Raw genomic sequence first — 20674 nt, forward strand, 5'->3', positions numbered from 1 at the left:
TGGCTTAGGGGCTCAAACATGAGCATGCGTGCCCTTGGAAACTATCTGTCCCTCCCGATTTTTTGGAAGAGGATGTACTGCTTGTGTTCTTCCCTCCATTAGGGATGCTTCCCGATCAGGGTACAGACATCACTGCATCAGGCAGCAATTGCCGTGCTACTGCCTTCTCTCACATAATTTTCCAAATTAGGTTAGATCCATCCTTTTGAGATCGGCATCTGGAAGGCAAAGAGCAGGAGGAAATCTCTTGTAAATACTGACAGCAACAGAAAGGCTGCAAGAACACCAGCGCTGTCACTGCTCCCCGGACCTTGGCTTCGTTTCAGCTCCCTCTCCTCAAGGACAGTGGTGTTTGGAATGAGAAAGCATTTGTCCTTCTGAGGTGAGACCATCCGAGTTTCAAAGCTGCCCAAGCTGTCAGGCAACCCTTTCCCCGCATTTCCTGACAGACATCTGTTTACAGCACGGCAAGGGCTGCCCTACTCACGCAACCTCCCTACACACTCATCCACAGACCTCCGAGGGGAGAGCAGGGCCAGCGATCGGGGCTGTCGGGCAGGGCAGGAAAACGAACCGAGTGGAGCCGCTCGGGACAGGAGCAGCTCCCGGTCGCGCCCCGGGGCCGTGGTGCTTCGGCGGTCCGCAGGGCTGGCCGCTCCGCCCGATGGCAGGCTAAGAGCAGAGGGACGCGGGGCTGGCCGCTCCGCCCGGCGGCAGGCTGAGAGCAGAGGGACGCGGGGCTGGCCGCTCCGCCCGGCGGCAGGCTGAGAGCAGAGGGGCGCGGGGCTGGCCGCTCCGCCCGGCGGCAGGCTGAGAGCAGAGGGGCGCGGGGCTGGGCGCTCCGCCCGGCGGCAGGCTGAGAGCAGAGGGGCGCGGGGCTGGGCGCTCCGCCCGGCGGCAGGCTGAGAGCAGAGGGGCGCGGGGCTGGGCGCTCCGCCCGGCGGCAGGCTGAGAGCAGAGGGGCGCGGGGCTGGGCGCTCCGCCCGGCGGCAGGCTGAGAGCAGAGGGACGCAGCCCTTCCTGCCCGCGGCCGGGGCGGGGCTCCAGGCGGGCTACCTGAGGCGGGCCCCGCTGGCCCGTTCGGCGAGGTGAGGCACGACGGTAGGGTCTGGCTGAGGCGGAGCAGTGGCCGGCGGCAGCATGAAGCTTAACCTGGGCGTCCTATCCCTCTTTGTGGCCCTGGTGGGAGTTTCAAGCTTCGTCTTCCTCGTGGTGGCCATCGCGACGGACTTCTGGTACATCATCGATGCCTCTAAGCTGGAGACGTCCCGGAACGGCACGGATGCCCTCAGTTCGCACTCGGGTTTGTGGCGGACCTGCCGCGGTGAGTGGCGTGGGGCGGGCACGGCAGCGCAGGGCGGGTTGGACGGACGGGTAGCCGGCCTCGGGCCACGCGTGTCCGCCACCGCGGCTGTGGGCGGGCTAGGAGCGGGCTGTGGGCTGCTGGGAGCCGGCTGTGGGCTTGTCCGGCTGCAGGGGGCAGCTCTGCTTGTGGCGTAGCTGCTCCCGGGGGTCCGGAGCAGGCGGCTGCGGTGGCTTCTCGTTTTGGCTTGCTCAGGGAACCAGCCCGCTCCCCTCCCCGTGCCCTTTTCCCATCGGCAGTTGTTTGCCGAATGTCTCTTGTATTACTTTCCAAAGGAGACGTGGGGAGAGCAAATTTTCTTCTGCTGTAACCTAATTTTACATTAACTTTTAATACAGGCTAATCTAATAAACGTTAACCATTTAGAAGGAAAAAGATAGCTTTTCATTTGAGTCGGGGAATTAAGGGGTGAAAGTTCTGGGTTAAAGCCATTAAAACGATAAATAAGAATATAAATAATATAAATGTCAATAACATTAATGAATATATATAATTTTTTTATACATAAAGAGGTAATATTTCTATAAATCATATAAACGTTGTTACTTTGAAATGTGTATCTATAAATAAATGAAATTAACTGAATCCCATGCTAACTAAAGGTAAGTGACTGAAAACCCAGCAAGTTCACTCAGTCATTGCTTGGTGTTTGACAGTTCTGGGTTTTAATGAAGTCTCGCATGGCTATTACAGGATTTTCCCCATTTACTTTAATTTGTATGCCAGGCCTATTGCTTTTGGCTTTGGTGTCACTACTAAAAGTAAGAAGTCATGCCTACCATAGGTAGGAAAGGTTGTTACAACCAGTGGAGCAGGGGAGAAGGATCAGGTTGAGTGCATTCTCTCTTTGCCCTGAGCCCCACTGCAATGAGCAGATGCTTCCCTCTTGACTTCAATGGTCAGGCCTCATGGGAGCAGAAGTTGGCTGATGCTGGGTACTGGAATACCCTCCTTTCAGTCCCTACCTAGGAATGACTGGTTTTAAAGCAGATAATATTATGTGAGTTATAAGTACACACAACAGAAGAAGAGGCTATATTGTGACACAGTATTACAGTACAGATTTTGCTTGTTGTTTCTTTCCCCTTCTCTGTTAGTGAGGAATGAATGCTACCCTTTGATAAACCCCTTCCGGCACGAGAATGCAAACATCACTGAATCACACAGACAACTTTTGTGTGAGTAACTTTTGTACTATTTCTATCCTTTCCATCCACCTTTTCTTCCCTCCCTGGCCACTTACAAAGTCCTGTTTCTGATTCAGAGGGGGACCTCTGAGATAGTCTTTTGACTCTGCTCTGTACAATATCTGTCACTGGATGTGTTCATTAGTGGGATTACTGTTCAAATAGCCATCTATTTGATGTCAAGCCCAGGTAATTTATTCCACAGGAGCAAGATGTTTCTGCCTGAAATGACTCAGGAAGGTACACAATTATTAAAAATAAAAGGCAAACATATTCAAAACCCCCTCGTTCCCAACACTGAACATGCTGAAGCACATGTTTAAGCTAGTCTTTGAGACAGGTTGTTGTCCACCCTTTCAGTGGGATTCCTTGCACTGGAAAAAAACTTATGTGGGAATTTAAGAAAATAAAGCAATGAGTAAAAGCAGTCTTTGAAGAGATTAAGTTTCTAACTGCATTGGTGAGAATGTTTTCAGGAAGTCCAAACTAAACATTTTCAAATACATTTTAGGCTTCTTATAACATATGATTTCTTTTCTTTGCATCATATTCTCCACAGTGCTTTGCTCATGCATGCTTGTATATGAGCTTGCTTGGTTTTTTGTTCTCTTTACTTACTTCTCCTCTCTGACTCCGGCTGTTTTCCCATTGCAAGCAGAATATATGCATTTGTCATGTGTCTTAAAATGCTACTCTTTCCCTCAAAACCATCCATTTCCCTGAGCAATCCTCCAGAGAGGCTTAGAGTGTTTTTAATCTCTTGGCGCAGCATCTCATGATAGAGCTGAAAGTGCAGGAAATATGGCAAAACAAGCCTATGAGGTACTAATGCTAATGTAGCTATCTTGCAACAGTACCTGGAAAGCTGAAGTTGTAATAAGATCCCAGTGGGCTACTGCAGCAGCTCTGCAAACATATTGACAGGTTCAAGACAAACAAGCACATTGTCTCTCTGGGCTTTCATATTGAAAGGTGCCATTTCTTTACTCTTCCTTACTAAAGACAGAGGGCCTTAGCTGCTTAATGTTGCTGGAAACTGTGCAAAATAATTATCTGCTGGATCACTTAAGCCTTTTAGTGGGTTCAAAGTTAACCGAACCTTACCAGAATGAACCTTACCTTGACTGTGGGCACCTCAGCTATTATGTTTGGGGAGTCTACAGTTTCTGGATCTAATGATTAGCTTTGCAAAAGTTGAGTTCCTGGTTTTGAAGTTGTAATTTTTTGCAGACAAGGAGATTTTAGACCATAGGTTTTCAATGTAAAGGTGAACTCTGCAAAAACAAAGGCCAAGACTCTACAGCTTTCTTTTGGTTATAAAACTGATGTTGGCTTAGGAACAAAGGACAGCTCCTTGGTAGTCATGAAGTGTAAGAAAATAGTGGATATGAGTGAAAATTAGATTCATAGCTCTGTTTACCTGCTCTTCAGAGCCTCAGAGAATTTTATCCCTCACTCCCCTATCAGTCCTATTTTTAGGTTCCTGGACAAACAATTCAGGTCTACAAAGACACTTGCAGAATTTATTATAAGCAGGCATAGACAGCCTAAAAAAAAAGATGAGATAAGAAATCAAAGATACTATCACTGAAAGAACTTAGTAGGTTTGATTAGAGTGCCCTACAGTGTGAACTTTTTGATATTTTAGCTCTTCAGCTTTGATGCAGTTTCAGTATGACAAGGCTACAGGCCCACAACAATAACAGCTGAACATAGGAAGAGCCATGTCAGTACTTCTTACTTCTAGGAATTACAGATATCTCTAAGGGACATCTAGGTTTGATAAATACCGTGATCTTGCCTTCTACTTCAGCCTTACAGTTCTTTCTTAAATATTTTCTGATTTTGGTCACCAAATCATATTCAGACAGATAAAGGCAAACCTTCATCTACAGCACACTTTATCCAGAATTCTAGAGGACATTTCTGGGATCATGGATTCCAATGCAGTTAGAGTATTTTCTTCATGTGTTGCTATATGGGGCAAGCAGCAGGCTAATTGCACAGCTCTAATCAATTATGTCAAAAACACAGAATCTTTTTTTCTCAGGGTGTGCCTGTGCAGGTGTCTGTGAGGCACATTGCCATGGAATTAATCTCAGTCTGTCTAGCTGTACAACCATATTTCTCTCTGTTCAATTGTCAAACTGAATTTCAGGAGCTCTGGCAACATCAACTTCAGTTACTCGATCCCAGTTCCTTCTGAAAAGATTTAGATGGGCTGCCTCCTAATGCAGGCACTTGGGTAATACATCATGAATCCCATCCCCCATTCTTCAGTTCTCTTCCTATCATGTCTTCACTAGACACAAGTGCAGAGAAGATGTGAGAAAATCTATACCTGATTGCAGAGAGCTGACTCTAAGTGCCAGGAGTGGTGGTCACTGTCAGAAGACAAACGCTTCATAGAGCCTTCACATTCCCTCCCTTCACATTTCCAGTCTCCTATTCATCCCCAGCAGATTCTTTTTAGGCTTATAGCATACTTCCAGCTGAGCTCCTGGCAAATTAAAACTGGCCATAAAAGTTAAAGTCCTGTACTACCACCAATACTACTTAGTAAATCAACCTAGGCCTTGTTTAGCCTGAGAGTATGATGCATTTTCACATCACAAGAGTACTTGAGCAATTTCTCTAATGGATTAGACACAAGCTTTCCATTTTCTTACTACTCCATCCAGCTGAATGTATGGTGTGTACCCTCTCTCCCTTCAAACCAACAATATATAAAATGTTTACCTGCTACAGATTACCTTATGGCATGGTTTTATATTTGTTTTAAAACACCAGTCACTGTCTAAAGAAATGCACCACTAGATTACCTGCCACTAGCTTTCCTGATACTGGAGATGTACATTTTCCTCTGTCCCACATAGGATTAAACTGAAAGTGTCACTTTTTAGAGTTCATACAGTTGTTTGTGTCTTTTGGACATAAAGGATTAAAGATAGCCCTCTCAAAGTCAGCTTTAAAACTGAAATCTGTCAGAAAATATATCCCAAATACTGTGTCTTGCCATGCCAGCTAGGGGGGACAAGCAGGAAGAGCAACTTCTGAAACCATCTCTCACCAAATGGTAGGAGACTGCATCGAGAGTTCTGAGCAGCTTTGGTGTTTTCCAGTAGAAGACACATAACAGTCAGAATCACATCCAAATGTTGAGGATCACATACAGAGAGAAGGAAGCTGGTTCACAGAAGGCATGGCAGTATTTAATTACAGAAATTTCTCCCCCAGGAATTGCAGCTTAATAAAATAATACCTTTCAAAAAAAACCCAAACCAGCCACATCCCAGGTTCCATTTGGGCAAAGTTACTATTGGGGTTTTTTTGGTAATATAAATACTTTTCATTTACCACAGTTGTATTGTCAATGATCCACAAATACCAGTACAGATGTAGGTAAAGACAGCACCAGTGTAATTAAATCCCTGCAAAATGAACACATTTGTAAGGATTTCTAATCAAAATCAGTTAGGACTCTGGACTTGGTTCAAGTGTTTCTTGCAGGACAGATGAGCTGTGGAAAGAAGAAAGTAATGTCTTTGTTGGAATGGAATGGAATGGAATGGAATGGAATAGAATAGAATAGAATAGAATAGAATAGTTTGGAAGTGACCTTCAAGATCATCACGTCCAACCCATCATCCAACACCACCTAATCAACTAAACCATGGCACCAAGCACCCCATCAAGTCTCTTCCTAAACACCTCCAATGATGGCAACTCCACCATCTCCCTGGGCAGCCCATTCCAATGGGCAATCACTCTCTCTGTGAAGAATTTCTTCCTAACCTCCAGCCTAAACCTCCCCTGGTGCAGCTTGAGACTGTGTCCTCCTGTTCTGGTGCTGGTTGCCTGGGTTGGGTATTAATGTAAGAACTTTTCTATGAGCTTGATTTTTTGGGAATTCAAGTAGCCTCTTTGTATGTGTCCCAGTTATAGCTGAATAGTGACCTCTGCTTTGTGCCACAGCATTTGCTTCCATCTGCATTCTTCTCAACTAAATGCTAAATGATTTGCTGATCTTAGAAAGCTGTACATAATTTTTTTTCAAAGCATGGTGAAATATGTTAAAATGCTGAGATTATTTTTGTGTGTCCTCTTATAATTTAAAACTGAATTGCTACAAAGCTTTTTGTATTCTGTTTTCTTGTTTTGTTTGGTTTGGTTTTGGCTTTTGGCACATCAAAGCAACTTCTACAATGTGTTCTTTGGCCAAAATGTAATAGGCTATTCTGGTTCAAAGAGGCAAACAGGTGCAAAGTTACAAACCATATAATTTCTCTTGAAATCTTAGCTTTGCACCTTAAACTAGTGCAGGGTCTCACCTACCCTACAGAGCTGGGGATAGTGTTATGAAAGGTGACGTGAGAGGAACTACCGAACTACTGTGATTTCTTCATGGCTGCACACAAACCAGCTGCATTGGGCATCTATAAGGCATGATTAAGCCTCTGAGAATCCTGATTTTTTTCTTAGTGACATGAACATTGTGGCCAGTGATTGATTATTTCTCCTTCTCCTTCTCCTCCTCCTTCCTCCTCCTTCCTCCTCCTTCCTCCTCCTTCCTCCTCCTTCCTCCTCCTTCCTCCTCCTTCCTCCTCCTTCCTCCTCCTTCCTCCTCCTTCCTCCTCCTTCCTCCTCCTTCCTCCTCCTTCCTCCTCCTTCCTCCTCCTTCCTCCTCCTTCCTCCTCCTTCCTCCTCCTTCCTCCTCCTTCCTCCTCCTTCCTCCTCCTTCCTCCTCCTTCCTCCTCCTTCCTCCTCCTTCCTCCATCTTCTTTCTTCTTCCATCTTCATCTTCTTCTTATTCTTACTCTATTCTATTCTTCACTTTTCAGGGCTGTCCTCTGTTCTGGAACTGTCCAGAGATGATTGGTTAATGGATGTGGTTTCTGCTTGTATAAGGCTGGAAGTAAATGTTTTTTTTTTTTCCCTGTTATAAACCCCAGACTGGAGTGTGCAGCTGCTTAAATTATTCTCCCCAGGGTATTTATTTTTAATTCTATTTTAGATATCAAGATAGCTGGAACCACAAGGCTACAAGCAAGTTGGTGCTTCCTGTAGGGAAGCAATCTTTGCAGCAAGGGCAAGCTGCTGATGCTTCAGCTGTTGTAATGTAGAAGCTGTCTTGTTTTCTTCTTCAACAAAAGTAATTTAATAGAGCAGTTGAACTAGACTGGATTTCCTTAAAGTGTGTGGACCCTGTGTCAGTCACTAATGAAGTACTTTCACACTTCTCCCCAGTCTTGATGGGCCTGCTTTCATTTTTACTGAGTTAACAGCTTTTTGATGTTAGACTCTCAGAATGCCTTACTCCTTGGTTGCCATTGCACTTTTCCTGGGGATTTAAAGTTTTTCCTTTTGGTTTCAAGTTATCAGAACGAATCAGCTAGGGCTTGAATACCTGTTAAGAGCCAGTTCAGAGGCCAAGTGAAGTGAGACCCAAATGATGTACATAAAAATCCTGACTTAATCAATATGGTAGTTGTAGACCTAAACAGATCTGCTTTGTTTCTGTGTAGCAGTGCAGGGGTCCTTCAGAGAGGCTCCAGTGAACATTTGGCTCAGTACTTAGAACAGATACAACAATAAATATGTACAGAAATGTGGGATAACTTTGACATCACTGCAGATGAGACCTAATGGCTGACATCTAATGAATGTTCCTAATTTTCAAGTTCACTGCTATTGTAGCAACACAATGTGAACCACAGTGCATCCCTTATCTTTATCACTCTGCCTATTCTTTGTGTTGAAGGGATTTGTCAGTGCCCACCTCTACCAAATGTAGCACTATTTTCTTTCTGCTCTCTGCATTTTGTCTTCCACTTGTCTGAGAAGAGCACAAAGCCAAAACATGTTACACAAAGTCCAGAGCTTAGCTAATTCTTCCAGGGTACTCTAAGCCAATGAGCTCTCCTCCATCATAATTTTTTCTCTATTGAACAAGAGGGAATCAAGGCCTTTGTATCCCAGGGATTCAAGCCCAGAAGCCTTACAGACACGAGCAGGAGTTCTTTTCTATTGCTCATTGCTTAAGTTGCTTCTTTCCTTCCTTGCAAGCAGGTCAGGCTTTCTCAGTGAATTACTTCTTGGCTTTGCCAAGTCAGAAAGAACAGCTTCACTTGTTTTATCTGCTGCCAGCATTCTGTTTCAGCTGGAGGATTTTTGTCTTTCTAACTGGCTGTTTAGTTGCTGCTGAGGAAGATAAACAAATCCTTCTAATAAAGCTGCCTCCATTTGCAATATTTCTAGTGAGGTGACTATTACAGATTTCTAGAGACATTTGCTATTATAAATTTAGAATTAGAATTATAATTAATTGGGTTGGAAAAGACCTCTGAGATCATCAGTCCAATCTATCACCCTACATTATCCAATCAACTAAACCATGGCACCAAGCACCCCATCCAGTCTCTTCCTAAACACCTCCAGTGATGGTGACTCCACCACCTCCCTGGGCAGCCCATTCCAGTGGCCAATCATTCTTTCTGTGAAGAACTTCTTCCTAAATAAGCTGTGCAATAAGCTGTGCAAACTAATCCAAAGTTAGTTTGAAACAGTTAAGCTCCACCATGTTAACAAGAGATGATCAACAACACTGCTAGACTGCAGCTGGTTACTTTTGATGCTGTCCAGGTTTTCTAGTTCGTTCCACAGACTCCTGTTACAACTCAGCAACAACTGTTTTGCTTGGTAGTTTAGAGCTGCTGTGTCAAATTCACTGATCTGGACACACTGCAGGTGGCATTCTTACAGGCAGTTGGTCGAACCTGTAGTGAAACAGCTCTGAAGTATTGTTTTGCTTTATTGTTTTGGTATATTCAAGATGAAACTAATGGATCTTTTATGTTGGATTGACAGGCATTGAGAAGTTTGTGGGAAACACAGTTCTGTTTCACAGGAAAGTGCATGCACCTCTTCTTGTGCCCAATGCTTAGGAGTTGTTTGAGGGTTTTTTGTTTGTTTGTTTAATATTTAGATAAATTTCATAAACATGAAGACAGATCTATGTATAATACATAATCTATAAATATCTATTTCAACACAACCTAAAAGCCACTAAAAATGACTGCAAACTCGATGATTTAACTTCTCTCACAGATGATGATTGAAGACAGAAACACAGTAAAGATATTTTAAGTCATGTCCTTCTGTAAACTAATTCTGTCCCTCTAATCAAGGAATATAATGGCATAATATCATATGCCAGACAGCATGAATTCAGATTCCTGAGTGGTTTCCATGGCAGCACTTTAGAATAAGTTTCCTAGGCAGTTACAGGTTTCACAGAAGGACAAATGGGTATTAGGTATTGAACTAGAACACTAGAGGTGATAAAAGTGCTGTTTAATCAAATACAATCCATCAAATACTGGATTTCAAAAAAGCTGCAGGTGATTCATGAGAAATGTGATCCCAGCAGTGTGTAGGAAAAAGTAAGCCTCTATCACCATGGGATTTCTGGGTTTCAGCTGGGATATCCCTCAGGCCTGTATTTTCACTGAAGAGGGCATAAAAATGAGAGCTATTCAGATGTTGCATGCAACTGTCACAGATCATTAGTGTAATCTGTGATGCTCCCCAGGAGGATGCTCCAGTATGGCTTAGTTTTCCTTGTGCTTCAAAAGGTTGCATTCAGAGCCTCATCTTCATCTGCTCTTCTCCTGGCTAAGGTTACAGTCCTAGCTGCAGTAGGAAATCACACCATGAATGGGAAGTCAAAGAAGTAGGAATTGTTAGTGCCACTGTCTTGAGATATAGTTTGTTAGCAGCATCTTTTACTAGTGAGGAACACCTGGAGAATCACAAATCAGCCCCAGCAGTAAGCTAGTTTGTGTTTCTACCCTCCCAGCAGAGCCAGGTCTGAGGACAGTTGTGCTACTCTTGCATTCATACTTTAAAAACATTATTTAGGTCAGATTTTATCACCCCAAGGCCTTTTCAGGGTATCAGAATCCCATGGAGGCCTTTCCAAACCATCCAAGGTTCTATAACTAAAGAGAGAGAGATACACTGTTGGATCTTTGTAATGATACAGAGGAGGATAAACTGGAACCTTACCCAGTGGCAGGGGGAGTACCTCCAATTCAGTGGGCAGTTACAGTGCCTTAAAAACAATTGATCATCTGATCACACACACTGTGAGCTCTTAACTGACTCCCTTCCCTTGGTAACCAGCTAATAGTGTATTACTGTTCCTCTGTGAAATTAAATGAGACACTGAAGCCTAGGGCCCTTTAGGATATGGATTTAAAGTTTTTTCTCTCAGTAACTCAGCACTTCACTCTGTTATGAAATAAATTGATACTGGAAGCTGTAATTACTTCTTTTTGGGGGGGTTATTATTCTAGAAAAGGTTGGATTGAATGTTGTGGATAGATTGCATGAGAGGAAGCAATGAGACAAAGATGGTTTATGATGGAAAAAACAGTGTGATATAAAAAATACATAGCAACCCTCTGTTTACACAGCTATTAAAATGTTACAGGGATCAAGAAAGACTAATGTAAAACGTTTAGCATGGGAGGAAGCAACCAGGATAGGTTAATGTACTTAGCAAAGCTGCTGTAAAAAACAATGACAGGCACAGAATCAGAGCTGGATGGGAAAATCTACCTCCAGCTGATGGTCAGCTGCAACAGAGGAAAAGGTCAGCAATTTGCTAGATCAGTTCAGCAGAGGACATGTGACAGAAAAGCAAGTATTTAACCAAGGCATCTGCTGGATCTCACCACCCAAACAGAACAATGCCACTCACTGTGATCTGTATGATTCAGATAACCAGGGCTGCTTTTTATTAAGATTGCCAGTGACTGCCTGATATGCAGTGCATCAGCTGTGACCCAGCTAGGCTTAATATCTGAGAACTGTTTAATGCTTAAATGTATCCTTGTAGGCGTATCCTTTATATCTGTGGTCTTTGTTTGAAACAGCCTGTAATCCCCTGAAGGGCTTGCTCTGTGTATAACCTTTTTCTCCATACCATATATCTGTCCTGCAATCTTCAACTGAAAATCCAAGAGATTGTCCAACTCCTTGTTCGTGAAGCACAAAATAAAGCTTTGATCCCTATCAGGGGCTCTGCACTCAATAATTATTAGTACATGGCACCATAATAAATATGAGAGTATTAATATTCTTTGTTTTCCTTCAGACATGCATGGAACATTTGTCATCCTGATGCCTCTAAGCCTGATATTGATGATTTTTGGAGGAATGACTGGATTCATCAGTATTCTTGCCAGAGCCTACCTACTGCTTCTAATGACAGGACTGCTTTTTCTTTTTGGAGGTATTATACCAGACACCCAGCTTAACCTTTTGAAATAATAGGAGATTGTATTTGGGAAGCATCACTTTATCTTCCAGGGGGAAAAAAAAAGGCTAAACAAGGTTTAAGAATAATGCTGGTGCTCATTCACCTGCTGTCTGCTCAGCTCCTAAAAGGATTCTGGAATAGAAAGCTGCCACTTAGAGCCAGGAAAGGCAAATAATCACACACAACTATACATCCTTGTGGATTGAGTCACACTGAGCACAAGGTATTTGCTGTGCCCATTAACACTAGAGATTTAATGCCTTCTCAGAACAGTGTCCATCTTCTTTACAGACAGGGTAATGGAGTAATGGAGAAGTGACTTTGGAATTAGTAATGCATAGGGTTTGGTAGCCTTGCACAGGTCTTAAAACTATTAAGACAACTGGCATTCTGTCAAAGGCTTTGCAATGGGTGCCTGGAAAGGGTCTTGCTAGGCATTCTAGCTTCACTGCTACTTTTGAACTAGAATGTGGTCTCCAAACTATGGGCCACAAAAGGAAACCCCAAAGAGTTATTTTAGTTGGAGTGTAGCATTTCAGATGGAAGTGAATGTGTTTTAGAAAGTCGCTTATGAATTAAAACTAAAAACATTCTATCAAAGTAAGAAAACTGGGTTTAAATCCATCTCCATTAAATCCTTTCCCAAACAGATTTTCATTACTATCTCAAAATGTATCTTGAAATAGAAATTTTCTCCAACAGAGAAGGGGATCTTCAGTATTGATCCTCATCAGCTGATTGTGCAGTCCTGTTTCTAAGAGAATGTTAAGAAATTGATGGAAGAAAATGCTGCTTTCTCAAAGTCTTGACTGAGCTTTTTTAGTCTGAAGTGCTCTTACAAAGACCAACCACCCCCATTATGCTTCTGCAAAAGAGAAGTAAGTTCTGTTTCCTTAGGACATCAGAAAGCTGTATTCACTAAAAAGGCTTAGGCAATTTGAAAACTACTCCATATAGTAAGTGAAAGATGAAAAGCTGTGAAGTGCAAAGCATGATTATCTTGCTGAGGACTGGAGTACTGTGCCTTTCTAAGACACTTGGGGTAGCAAAGAGTGAAAGGAGACACAAAGACACCATTACAAGAGGGATGCTTAGAAATATGTTCTGAAGATGCAACTAGAGCTGTTTCCCAGGACAGCATGAAGAGACTGCAGGGTGGCCTTTGCTGTGGGACCAGGCCCTCCTCCCTCAGGTGGAACTGTTCAGCTGTTTCACCTGAGGCTTGATGTGGTTTATGGGCATGCAGAGTCCTATAGGCTAGTCCAATTCGCAAAGTTCAGTACTGATTAGATAGTTCTGTCTCGGCAGAAAGAAATATTTTATGATGCAACTCCAGAAACCTGAGGTTTTGGGAAAAACAACAGAAGTGAGTTGTTGCCCATCCCAAGGCATCCTATATGCTTCTCTATCTGCTTGAAATGTGGCCACATTGGAAGAGTATCCCAGAACTCACCATACCTTGTTGAAAATGCTAACAAAAGAGTCATAGCCATTTCTGGTGACAAAAGCTATGAAATGTTTGGGGTGTTTCTTTCTTTCAGAGGACTAGAAAAAGGTACAAACATCATGGCATGGTTGAAATCAGAAATATGAGTAAGAATTTTGGCTGTTAGATAACACAATAGAATCATAGAATCAATAAGGTTGGAAAGACCTCAAAGATCATCAAGTCCAACCTGTCACCCAAGACCTCATGACTACTAAACCGTGGTACCAAGGGCCATGTTCAATCCCCTCTTGAACACCTCCAGGGATAGGGACTCCACCACTTCCCTGGGCAGCACATTCCAGTGGCTAGCAACTCTCTCTGTGAAGAACTTTCTCCATCCTCCCTCTACACACAGGGTTCCTGGTCTCACAGGGCTCCTCACCTCAAGCCTAAACTCTGCCTGGCACAGCTTGAGACTGTGTCCTCTCATTCTGGTGCTGGTTGCCTGGGAGAAGAGACCAACCCCCTTCTGGCTACAACCTCCCTTCAGGTAGTTGTAGACAGCAATAAGGTCACCCCTGAGCCTCCTCTTCTCCAGGCTAAACAACCCCAGCTCCCTCAGCCTCTCCTTGTAGGGCTTGTGCTCGAGGCCTCTCCCCGGCCTCGTTGCCCTTCTCTGGACATGTTCAAGAGTCTCAATGGCCTTCTTAAATTGAGTGGCCCAGAGCTGGACACAGTACTCAAGGTGTGGCCTAATCAGTGCTGAGTGCAGGGGCACAATGACTTCCCTGCTGGCCACACTATTCTTTATGCAGGCCAGAAATACTCACCTGTCTTGGTTTGCTTCTACTCAAACTTTTCTTTTTGGCAAAAAAGCAGACTGATCAACAGTTATCTTTTTGAACAGAAGCCAGACCAAATTTTTTCTCCCTCAGAATTGGATAAGATGCTATCTTGCCCTGCAAGTGTTCCAGCTTTCCCTGGGCTACAGACCTTGAATCCAGGGGCTTTCTATCACATCTTTCCTGCCACTGATCCAGTGAAGTTATGAGTTTAACTAGTAGATGTCCTTTGAAGTGACACAGATGCCAGACCCAGGATGTTTGCTAGCTTCTGTATAATCCTTTCATTCTCTTTGCTTCTTGTTTGGGTACCTTTCTTTATTTTAAAGTCTGCTCCAAGGATTTCTTTGGCTCAGTTATTTGGAAGTGATGAATAGTCATGAGTCCACGACACTTGGTGGGAGGTGACAGTAAGACCAACACATTTACTGACAATAGTAAAAATCAGAAAACAGCCTAAATTCAGGTCACTGACCTGAAATGCAAGAGTCTCTGTCTCAGTGGGCTTTCTTGCATGGAGGTAAACAACTGTATGTGTTGCATAGCAATGAGAAATGACCATTGAAAACAGAGATGTGCATGCATTGGATGCCTGTAAAAGACAGGCACGACTAGATTTTCATAATGGGAAGCTTGCTTTTGTACATTTGGATGCAGTATTTAACAGTGAGAACACATTCAGCTCTGTGCACAGAAATACCCTAACCTTTACCCTCTCACCCTCCCCCCCAAACCAGCCTCAACTAGATTTCAAAGACAAACAGAGGCTAGCTGGTAACCTGGCCTGGGTAGGTGGGAAGGAGTGGCAAAGGAGCCCTAAGAGATCCCCAGGTAATTGTTTTTCATTTCTGCAGTGGATCGCAACTGGCTGAATACGTTTCTCTTTCTCAGCTCTTGTAACGCTTGCTGGGATCAGTGTCTACATTGCATACTCAGCTGCTGCCTTTGAAGAAGCTGTCTGCCTGCTGAGGAGTAAGGATCTGCTGGTGGAAATCGACATCAGGTTCGGCTGGTCGCTGGCACTGGTCTGGATCTCCTTTGTGGCAGAAGTGCTCACCGGGGCGGTGTTCCTGCTGGCAGCAAGGACTGTGGGGGCGAAGCGTCGGCGCCAGCAGGCCGTATGAGCAGCAGGTGTCACTGCAACCACAGAGCCCTGCAGAGCCTGGGAAGGCTTGGTCCATCTGGTCACCATGGGTAATAAAAGTGGCAAGGCTGTGACTGACTGTCTTGTCAGCTGCCCCAAAGCCTTTTATCCTGGCAGCTAGCTGTAAAACACAAAGATGCTGATAAATCAGTGAAACATTTCAAGTGTTGTCAGTAAGGAAACCCTTGTGACTTCAGAAGAAAGTCCGTTGTAGGGTTCGTGTTTGGGAAATAATTTCAGCTGCCAACTCAAAAAGCATCTCCATTCATTGCTTAGAAAACAGCAGGTTTCTTGCTTTCTGTTCTGCTTTCTGCTGTCCCAGCAAAGTGCCACAGAGCACCCAGCAGGCTACTATACACGGTCCACTTAGTGTCTGGTTTCTCCTCTGAGGCTCCTAATAAGTATGCCTAGGATTCCAGTAGAGCTGCTCTGAGATGACTCCTTTGTGAAAGGTAGGATGATCTTCCTGCTGCCTTTGGAGGACCATGGAGATATATGGTCCTGAACACAGGGAGAGAGAGTGAGGTGTTCACTGCTCAGTTAATGTTGCACAAACTACAATTGTTCCAGATTAGCAAGAACCTCAGGATGTTTGGAGAATGCTGGTGATAGCTCCCAGCACTAGGGCACGACTAGGACATCTTGTGAGGTGAGTATTAATCTTTACTCTGGTGTACACCATCCATATTTGTAGGAGCTTGCTTTCCCCTCGTGCTTCCCCAGAGAGGCAATCCTCTCTCCTGTACCACAATCACACAATTTCTGTGTGCCAACACACAAAAATGGAGTGATTTTAGGAACCATAAACCCCAGAAGCCTAATCCATATCTGCTGGAGGTATTGTCTAAGGAGAGACACAGCATCATGTTCTCTTTCCCCAAATCATTACTTAGAGGGTGGAAACAAAGAGATAACTCAATTACTGAAAATGAGCTTTGCTGCTATAGTAAAATGGAAGGCTGTAAGGCCTTGATTTGGTATTAGTTATCTAGCAGATAGTAATGACTGTGATGGTGAGGTTCTGAAGTGCAGTGCACTGCAGGAGAAAGATACAGCAGCTATTCCTGGCAGGTGTTTTCCCTAGCTGCTGTAGCCAGACCCAGTCTATCAGACACTCAGGCTATATATTTACTTCTTTCAGCTTATTAGTAGCTGGAATTTAAGTTCTGTAATGCAGAAGATGTATCTGATGCATTTCCCAGTTTTTGCTAAGCAGTTCTGATGATGCTTCCTTCTCCTGAAATTTGTGCAATTTGTGTTTGAATACATTTAACTTGTGCTAAAAGTTGCTGAGTAAAGCAGAAAACACAGGATACCTGAATTTCAGCTTAGGTGCCAAGCAGTCTAGTTGTTTTGTTTCTTAGCTTTTCCTCTGGTTTATAGCATTGAAGAGAAAGCTTGCTTTGGTGGCCACTGAAATTAATGAAGAGATTTTGCCCTGACTGCTGTGGCTTTGGATAAAGAGTTCCATGCTTTAACAGCTCCACTACAGTTCTGTTAGATGGTGTGTTTCTAGAGGACTTCAGCGTACTGCAGTTCAAAACTGACTCAGGGGCATTGGGCAAGTCCCTTGTACTTTCTCCTGGAGTGCAAAGGGCATCATTTACCTACCTCTGTTAAATACCAGAACAATTTTGTCATTGTATCTTGTGTTACAGATGGCACATTTACTCTTCCTGAGCTCATCTCTAAGCTTGGTCCCACAGTACCAATTACGTTACAAAAAAATAGTGGCAGGGAGCTTCTGAGAGCCTGCAGTCTGTGGAGATAGAAGGAAACATTATTACTACCTTGCTGTGAATGGAGGACTGAAGCAGAAGAACTGCCCAAGGTCACATAAACCCAGAGTTTCTGAATCCCAGTCTAAGACCTTAGTTGGCAGACCTTGCTTGTTATCAGAATGAAAGGAGGGTAGAGATCCTGAATAGACTGAGCAGCAGAAATTCTCTGAATAGCCAGGACAGTTTTGTAATTCTCACTTGCTCCCACATAATTTGTCACATCTTTTCCATGTTGGCTTATGCTGAGACTGTGTAACTGTGTCATTTCACAAGTTAAAGCATACCAAATCAGCTCTGTAAGAAGAGTGAGTCAAAAATCCTTTGCAGCCAAAACTCCACCGGCTTTTGTGAATGATGTCGAACGTAATAGTTCTGTGGTTTGGTTCTGGTGAAGCTATTTGTAATACAGTTTGTATGATGTTACTCAGACTTTGCTGCAAGCTGTAACAGTAAAATATCACCTGAGTTCTTTTTTGAATGTTTATTACAGGTGTTATTCTACAGTGGCTTTTGGATGTTGTGAAATTCAATAAAATGACATCTCAGAGCTGGGAATTATTTACCCAAGTGTGGAAGAGCTAAGATATCTGGTAGCTGATTTTCTTTCACTTTTCCTGCAGACCTGTTTATATGATGCTGAAGGGTGGTTGTAGCCAGGAGGGAGTTGGTCTCTTCTCCCAGGCAACCAGCACCAGAATGAGAGGTCACAGTCTCAAGCTGCGCCAAGGGAAGTTTAGGCTCCAGGTGAGGAGAAAGTTCTTCCCGGAGAGAGTTGTTAGCCAGTGGAATGTGCTGCCCAGGGAGGTGGTGGAGTCACCATCCCTGGAGGTGTTCAAGAGGGGATTGGATGTGGCACTTGGTGCCATGGTTTAGTAGTCATGAGGTGTTGGGTGACAGGTTGGACTTGATGATCTTTGAGGATTTTTTCCATCCTTACTGATTGTATGCTTCTATGAAATGCCTGTATCACATGTGGTAGGGATTTATAAGGTACTTGTGCAGATACAATATAAAATATTCAGATGAACAAATCTAATTAGAAAGCCAATGAATCCATTATTGAGTAAGAGCAATTCTCATTTCCTTGGCTTTCCTAAATTTCTCATTCTGGCTCCTTGCAATACCTAGCACAATGGTAATAAAGAGAATCTTCTCATGAATATTTGTAGAATGGAATAGAATAGAATTAACCAAGTTGGAAAAGACCCTCCAGATCATTGAGTCCAACCTATCATCCAACACTATCTAATCAACTAAACCATGGCACCAAGCACCCCATCCAGTCTTCTCTTAAACACCTCCAGTGATGGTGACTCCACCACCTCCCTGGGCAGCCTCATTCCAATGGCCAATCACTCTTCCTATGGAGGACTTCTTCCTAACATCCAGCCTAAACCTCCCCTGGCACAGCTGGAGACTGTGTCCTCTTGTTCTGGTTGCCTGGGAGAAGAGACCAATCCCCTACTGGCTACAACCTCCCTTCAGATAGTTGTAGACAGCAATAAGGTCTCCTCTGAGCCTCTTCTTTTCCAGGCTAAGCAACCCCAGCTCCCTCAGCCTCTCCTCATAGGGCTTGTGATCCAAACCCCTCCCCAGCTTTGTTGACCTTCTCTGGACACATTCCAGCAACTCAACATCTTTCCTAAATTGAGGGGCCCAGTACTGGACACAGGACTCAAGAACTTATTTGGAATTCCTCCTGAATACAAAAAGATAGTTTGGAATAGTCAAATAAACTATGAATATTTTGAAGAGTTATGCTAGAGAAAACATCCTGGGAGGAGCTTTACAGTTTGACACAGGTGGCCTTGTCAGCTTCTTCCTTGTACTGAAACTGCTGCTTATTTACAGTTCTTTGGTTCTTACATTCCCCAAACTGTGTTGCTGAGATGAGGACTCTGGCTGTTCCCATTGCTTTCTGGTGAGTAGCGACCTCCTAGGTGCATTTAAAGTGAAGAAAAATAGATGTACTAAGCAGGTATAATGTGTTTGAGTGGGCAGTATACAGAGCTACTGGCCACTAATTCAAAGGCTTCCTCAAGGCCCTCAGACTTCTCTCTCCCTTTTTGCCAGTCCTTTCTACAGCCCTGTCTCAATCTTTGGATGCACGTTAGTAGGGGCAGTACCTACTGCAAGGTGTTCATATAACTAGAAATGGTAGTTTGAATTCTCGAACTTGGAGGGCTCTTGCGTTGTGGACTGGTTTGCACAGAAGCTGTGGTCTCTGCTGACATCTCATGGCTACACGAAGCAGTTGCCTGCATTTGGAAGGAAAGCAACTCTGCTGTGAGGCGAGGCTGAGGGAGCTGAGGTTGTTCAGCCTAGAAAAAACTCCAGGGGGACCTTAGAACTGCCTTTTAATACCTGAAAGGATGCTACAGGAGGGCTGCAGGGGGACTTTTTGTAAGTGTGTCTAGCAATAGGACAAGGGGGAATGGTTTGAAGCTGAGGGAGTGTAGACTGGATCTTTGGAAAGCCATTCTTCAGTACAAGGGTGGTGAGACTGGAATAGGCTGCCCAGGGAGTCTGTCGATACCTCCTCCCTAGAGCTGTTGAAGGCCAGGTTGAATGAGTCCTTGAGCAGCCCGAGTCTGGTTGAGAGGTGTTCCTGCCCATGGAGAGGTTGAAGCAGATGATCTCTAAGGTCCCTTCTTACCTAAGCCATTCTATGATTTCCATACATACTACTGGTATGGTTTGAAGAGCAGAAAAGACTAACATTCACTCTGCACAAGCTCCTGTATTTTATAGCCCAGAGAATCTCATCGGGGAACTGCTGAATCCCAGCCAGTAACAAGTCCGAGCCACTGGCCTTCTTAAGTTGAAATGTCAGATGAGGAGAATGTACTGGTACCCTTTTGGGGCTTTTTTAAATAATTAAACAAACAAACCAACAATCACAAAACATTCTTAAAGGTTTTTACTGCTTCTCTTCCTAGGAGATGGCTGCTATAATCCCTTGATGGCTAACTTTTGATTAGATCAACCAGTATCATTTTCTGTTTATGCTTGCAGCATAAATGTCAAAACTGTTAAGCTAAAACTAATGCAACTGAATATCTGAGGTTGCATATAATAAGGAAAAAACCCCACCCTTTACACAAAGGCTTGATTCCAGAGTATCACAGAATCGCCAAAGTTGCAAGAGACCTCAAAGATCATCAAGTCCAACCTGTCACCGCAGATCTCATGACTACTAAACCATGGCACCAAGTGCCACATCCAATCCCCTCTTGAACACCTCCAGGGATGGTGACTCCACCACCTCCCTGGGCAGCACATTCCAATGGCTAACAACTCTCTCTGGGAAGAACTTTCTCCTCACCTGGAGCCTAAACTTCCCCTGGCGCAGCTTGAGACTGTGACCTCTCATTCTGGTGCTGGTTGCCTGGGAGAAGAGACCAACCCCCACCTGGCTACAAGCACACTTCAGGTAGTTGTAGACAGCAATAAGGTCTCCCCTGAGCCTCCTCTTCTAAAGGCTAAGCCACGCCAGCTCCCTCAGCTTCTCCTCATAGGGCTTGTGCTCAAGGCCCCTCCCCAGCCTTCTTGCCCTTCTCTGGACATGTTCAAGTGTCTCAATGTCCTTCTTAAACTGACAGA

General features: G+C 44.1%; 1 protein-coding gene across 5 annotated transcripts; it reads left to right on the plus strand.

Moving 5' to 3' along the window:
• The first annotated feature begins 1062 nt into the window (after window positions 1-1062).
• TMEM114 (transmembrane protein 114) lies at window positions 1063-17638 on the plus strand. 5 transcript variants are annotated; one of them, XR_010988433.1, is made up of 5 exons: window positions 1063-1324; window positions 2461-2541; window positions 11711-11848; window positions 15038-15742; window positions 15861-17638. XR_010988433.1 is itself a non-coding variant. In XM_068147417.1 (4 exons), the coding sequence occupies exons 1-4, from the start codon at window positions 1141-1143 to the stop codon at window positions 15268-15270; spliced, it is 636 nt and encodes a 211-aa protein (XP_068003518.1). In that variant the 5' UTR covers window positions 1063-1140; the 3' UTR covers window positions 15271-17638. The 5 variants fall into 5 exon arrangements, 4 of the variants coding, with proteins under 4 accessions (XP_068003518.1, XP_068003519.1, XP_068003521.1 ...); XM_068147417.1 differs by having other exon boundaries at window positions 15038-17638; XM_068147419.1 differs by lacking the exon at window positions 1063-1324 and adding an exon at window positions 1944-1965 and having other exon boundaries at window positions 15038-17638.
• The last annotated feature ends 3036 nt before the right edge of the window (window positions 17639-20674 follow it).

Source organism: Melanerpes formicivorus, unplaced genomic scaffold (assembly GCF_026170545.1).
Source record: "Melanerpes formicivorus ecotype bairdi unplaced genomic scaffold, bMelFor1.0.p_v2 SCAF_14, whole genome shotgun sequence".
Taxonomy (NCBI): domain Eukaryota; kingdom Metazoa; phylum Chordata; class Aves; order Piciformes; family Picidae; genus Melanerpes; species Melanerpes formicivorus.

What these genes read in the sequence shown, in the direction of transcription:
- TMEM114 (XM_068147417.1), top strand. Translation starts at nt 1,141, where the DNA reads ATGAAGCTTAACCTGGGCGTCCTATCCCTCTTTGTGGCCCTGGTGGGA. An exon ending in ATCACACAGACAACTTTTGT is followed by an intron (nt 2,542 to 11,710) that starts GTGAGTAACTTT and finishes GTTTTCCTTCAG; the next exon opens with ACATGCATGGAACATTTGTC. An exon ending in ACTGCTTTTTCTTTTTGGAG is followed by an intron (nt 11,849 to 15,037) that starts GTATTATACCAG and finishes TCTCTTTCTCAG; the next exon opens with CTCTTGTAACGCTTGCTGGG.